Source organism: Galeopterus variegatus, unplaced genomic scaffold, assembly GCF_000696425.1.
Source record: "Galeopterus variegatus unplaced genomic scaffold, G_variegatus-3.0.2 Scaffold10545, whole genome shotgun sequence".
NCBI classification, from domain to species: Eukaryota; Metazoa; Chordata; class Mammalia; order Dermoptera; family Cynocephalidae; genus Galeopterus; species Galeopterus variegatus.
The window spans coordinates 21,514-26,697 of record NW_007736656.1 but is presented as its reverse complement, the minus strand read 5'-3'; the positions used below and the strand labels follow the sequence as shown (position 1 = coordinate 26,697).

Genomic DNA, 5,184 nt, shown 5'->3' with positions numbered 1-5,184 from the left:
TGGGCTGCCTGCTACTTTGAGCACAGCCCTGCAGATTTCTTTCTTTAATAAAGCTTGAACGGTACTGGGCATCTCGGCTCACTTTCTTTCAATTATCTTTTCAATCTCACAGATGAAAACAAGGTATATTGGAGGTTCAGAGACTTGCTCATAGTGGACACAGAAAAAGTAGATTGCTGAACTAGAGCTCAGAGTCAGCTCCTCTGATGCCAGATCCTGGGCTCCTCCTATGGTACTATGGTATAAGAAAATAATCTAAGTGATGCATTTTCAGAAATGACTTATCTGAGGGTGTTTTTTGAGATGGTAATTAGTTCCTAGCCCCTTTTGTTTTCCTCAATTTCTTGGAGGGTCTCTGAACAGATAAGGCTCTCCTTGAGATGGTAATTAGTTCCTAGCCCCTTTTGTTTTCCTCAATTTCTTGGAGGGTCTCTGAACAGATAAGGCTCTCCTTGAGATGGTAATTAGTTACTAGCACCCACTGTTTTCTTCATTCCCTGCCGTTTCTCCCTCGACAGGGCTTAGGTGGGACTTTTTCGTGGGTTTGTCCTGAGCCCGCAGACAAAGGAACTCCTTGAAAGGGGGTAATAAATTTTAGGTGCTGTCTGGGAAGACTGTGCACCCCATAGTACTCACCGCCAATGAGGAGGTGGGGGGAGGGACTTGTGTACTAGGAAATAAATTGCTTGTTACAGCCCTTTCCCATGTGCCTGCCCTTCAGACACCTGAACCTTGCAAGGCTGTAATTAAAGTCTCGCTTCACTGTACCTCTTGTCTCCGTGTCCATCCTTTAGCCTTGGACGGGTGAGGGCATTTCTCACATGTGGCAGTCACAAAACCTCACCACTTACTTTCCATCTAACTTCATTTCTGGTTTTATCATGTCTTCCCAGCACTTATTTTTCTTCTAATCCAATCACTTCACCTACTTGTTTTTATTTTATTTTTATCTGATCATGTTGCATGTGTTTATGTAAGCTTGCTCAAACTAACTTTCTATGAATCAGATGTAAATTGATAAAAACTTCAATAACCACAAAAGGAAAAAATAAAAGAGAAAAATCACACAGTCACCTCCCCAACACATCACTTTAATGCTTTATATTCCCTTTCCTAAGGTCTGGGCCTTAGAAAATCACATCATTAGCCAATTGTGATATTAGGGAATATGTTGTTTTATATTGTGCTAATTTCATTGAATGCTTCATCAGAAATAGGTTTCTGTGTTGCTACAGTCTTCCTGATGATGATTTTCCATAACTGTGTTTTGTTCTGTAAAGGCATATGGCCATTACCACACTGCTGGATACTCAAACTAGTTCTTCCACGGCTTTCTGAGGCCAGTGGACCATGGGGGTGCTGTAGAAGTCTTCTCCCCATGCCAAGCCTTCCCACTGGAGACTCTTTAACTGCCTTAACACCTTGCCTTTCCCATTCCACAGGCACAAGTATCGACATGTGTCAATTCGTGACCTCATTCAAGCTTCTTTATTCAGGCTTTAATGGCTGATAAATTCCCTGGGTCTTTGTTATGCAAATAACCTGAATCCTGTTTTGGAACTAGGTATAATATAAATAAAGACAATGTAAACACTTCCTGGGAGGACAAGGATTTTGTTTACAAATGGCGCAGCAGTACTACACATAAATAACCTGGTGATTTCCTGCTTTTGACAATTTCATGCTTTAATATATTACGTGCTGGTATAATCAATAAGGTGTGTAAGTTTTGACTCAATGCTTTGGAACAAAGGTTTCTTACTCTTTTATCTAGCCACTACAGAGAAGATGCCTTCAAGAGAAATGGCTTTGAGGGAGGCACTGTAGGGAAGTGGTTATAAGTACACAGGGCAAGGAGCCAAGTGGATCTGGGATTGAGTCTCAGCTCTGCTCTTAATGAATGTAAAGCTCAGAAAAAACAACTTAGGTTTATGCATCTCTACCTTCTTTATGGGGTTGTTTAGATAAGATAATGTGAATAAAGCATTTAATGTGACTTCTATCCATTACATAGAGTGTTCAGTAAACATTAATAATATTAATGGGATAGTTTCTTTGAAATAACAACTTCAATTGAAATGAATTTGAAAGCTTTGAACTCAAGATAATAGTGAACTTCATTTGGTAATTAGGCACAAAATAATAAAAGAACTGGAGCGATAAGAGTTTCCACTAAGCGGTTGTTTTTCACTTTCTCCCAATGTTACTTAAGAACCCAGTAGGAAGCCTGGCTTCTGACTGTGGATCCAGCTTGCAGATATGGGTTTTAATGAATGACCAACTGGGGTAAATCCCTGGGTCAGTAATTTAATTTGCCTCTGTCTTACTTTCTCTTCTATAAAATATTGATTCATGGGAAACTAATGGTTTTGTAAAACCCTCTAGATCGAGATTGTGTTTATGGCCACACTCGTGTTACTCTATCAACATGAAAGTACTGGTAGTGCAATCAGTCAAATCTCATGTCCTGCTGTCAGTGGCATTCATTCACTGACAAAATGTCTGTGTGTGCATGTCACAAAGGCCCTCGGAGAATGAAAGCCATTTTCACTGAGGTCTAATTTGAAGTGAGTTGGCATCTACTCCAGGGCATAATGCAGGTGTGCTCCACTTTAGAAAAGTCACTTTTCCCACAAATCTGCAGATTGGGCCTGATAAACCACAAGGAAATGACTCTGCCAGAGACCCCTGGGATTACTTTGCCTCAAAGTCTGTCTTCAGCAGGAATGGCTAGTCCCTGGCCCCAGTGGCTGCACATTGATTGATACTTGCCCCATTCAAAAAGCATACGCTAGAGGAGAACAGTAATCAATTAAGAAATAAAGCATGTATTAATAACCTGGGGAAAACATTCACTCACCCTACCTTTAAGGATTCAGAAATAATGGGGATTATTCCAAAGCAAGGATAGTGGATAATACTTAATGGTAGAACGAATTACTTGAAGAATTATATTCTGAATGTAAAGTGTTATATAAGTCACACAGTGCCTGACACACAATAGACTCGGAGAATTCCAATGAACTGAGTGAAAAGATGGAGAGAAGAAAACAGAAAGGAAGGAAAGAAGAAATTAGCAAAAAAAAAAAAAAGCTAGGACTTAAGATATATCAGCTATGGTTCATAGGTTGAATGACTCTAGCCAAATCCCTTAACCGGAGCCTCAGTTTCTCACTATTTCTTATTATTGCTGTTGAACAGAAATAATGTCTGCCTCACTGATTTGTTCTGAGAAAGAAATCAAGTAAATGGATGAAAGCAGCTAACAATCATAAAACCTGAACAGTGTATCAGTATCAATTCAACACAATATAATTCATCAAATATTTACTGCACCCTTCTATCTGCTTGGCATTGAATCTCTGGTGCTGGAATTGGATAAGAGATGAATAAGACAGCCAACCTTGCCCCTTGGATAGGGCAATGGGGATGGAGGGAGACCCAGGTTCTGAATCTTAGGACTTTTATTTTATGTTACATATATTCATAATAGATCCCCCAAACTCCACCCTGGCTGAGTTGCCCCAATCCTCCCACACAAGAAACTCAGTCTGTTAGGGGAGACAAACCTATAAACCCAAAATTCCAAAGCAGCATACTAAATGCAACAATGGTGGTGTATGGAACATGTATGAAGAGAATGAGGAGGTGCTCATGAACTGCAGTAGGGGAGTTAGGTAGTTTCCTCAAGGGGATGATGCGTGGGCTGAATTATGGAAAACAAACAGGAGTTCCTACGGAAAGAAAAAGCAGAAAAAGGGCATTTCAGTAACAGAAAGAATCACATGCAAAGCCAAATAAACAGGAAAAGCCTAGTTCTGCCATTAATTAAACCTTTTTAACCTTTATGGAATTTACTCGAATCCCTCTGGGATTTCGCTTTTCTCATCTCAGAAAATGCAGGTCGGGGGTGGGGGCTGGGTGGGGGAAGAGGCAACCTAGATTTTCCCTAAGGTGCTTTCTAACTGCATACCTCATGGTTGAACAAAAAGAAAAGGGGTAGCTTTGGAACCATCAAGTGTTATTTTCAGAGCATGGGCCAGAAGCCCCATGTTTTGTGACAATCGAGATGGCAGGCAGAGCCTGCAATCTTCATGAATTTTCGCATCCAGTACTTCACCCACTTCAATACTCAGGGCATCGAGTGGGCCAGGCCCTGTGCTATTAAGGAGACCACAGTCCAGCAGAGGGAGCCAGACTCGTGAATAAACAAGTACCTGTAGATGAATACTTGGAAATAATATTGATTTGCACACTGAGGTGCATGGCGCAGGAAAACAGAAGCCTCTAGGACGTGTGGGTCACGGGCAGGGTGGGTGACAGGAGTTACCCCCTAACCAGATAAATAAATGATTTATCCCTTAGCCAAATAAATTTATTGTCTCCTCATTCTGCTTCACCTTCCCCAAGAGGCCGCAAACGTTTTCAGCCGCCGATTCTTCCTCGGTAGGGCCACAGGGTGCCCTCTGTTAACCTGCAACCTTTCCCGGCCTGTTTATGGAGCTCCGCCCACGCACAGCGAATGCAGGTCTCAGGGCTGACGAGAAGGCTCACGCCACAGCTTCGCTCAGACTTGAGCACCCAATGCAGGGCTCCCGGCGTCCTGGGAAGGGGTGGCCGGGAAGGCGGGCTGGCCAGTGTCTCCAGCGGTTGGGCTCCCGGCGGCTGGGCGGGACTCAGGCTACGGTATAAGAAAGGAGTGCCACTGTCTCGGCTGCAATACTGAAGTTGGGGCCCCAGCCGCGACCGGGAGGTCACCGGCTCTGAACCTGCAACCAGACCCAGAGAGACTGAAGAAGAGGGAGAGGCCTGATTTGTTGGTGCGTGAGAGATCTGCTCAGACTGGCCGGGGGTTGTAGGCACACCGGCATATTCAGCGGGTCCAGGGGAGGGATCCAGCCGCGTCCCGAGAGGCTCCTGCAGCTCCAAGCGTCCAAACTCAGCAGCTTCTCTCCCCCCGCAGGAGCCCTTCTTCCCGCCATTCCCAGCCCCAGCCTCCAAGGATGCGGCTCCTCGGGAAACTCCGTTCTACTGCAGCAGGCAGCACCGCTTCGGAGCCAGCCTTCTCCAACGTGCTCACTCCGGGACGCATCCCTGAGTTCTGCATCCCGCCGCGGCTGCCCGTGCCCTGCCCGCCTGAGTGTCCGCCCCCGGCCGCCGCCCTGCCCCGGCGGTGCGCCACCA

The 5,184-nt window shown here is 44.6% G+C and overlaps 1 protein-coding gene across 1 annotated transcript in view; it reads left to right on the top strand.

Annotated features, from left to right (window-relative positions):
- Positions 1–4,094: 4,094 nt before the first annotated feature.
- LOC103610065 (C2 calcium-dependent domain-containing protein 4B-like) overlaps positions 4,095–5,184 on the top strand; it is a 2,990-nt gene continuing 1,900 nt past the window's right edge. The window contains exons 1-2 of the mRNA XM_008594307.1: positions 4,095–4,201; positions 4,964–5,123. Coding sequence (XP_008592529.1) covers positions 4,095–4,201; positions 4,964–5,123 — 267 coding nt within the window. The remainder of the gene's footprint in view (positions 4,202–4,963; positions 5,124–5,184) is intronic.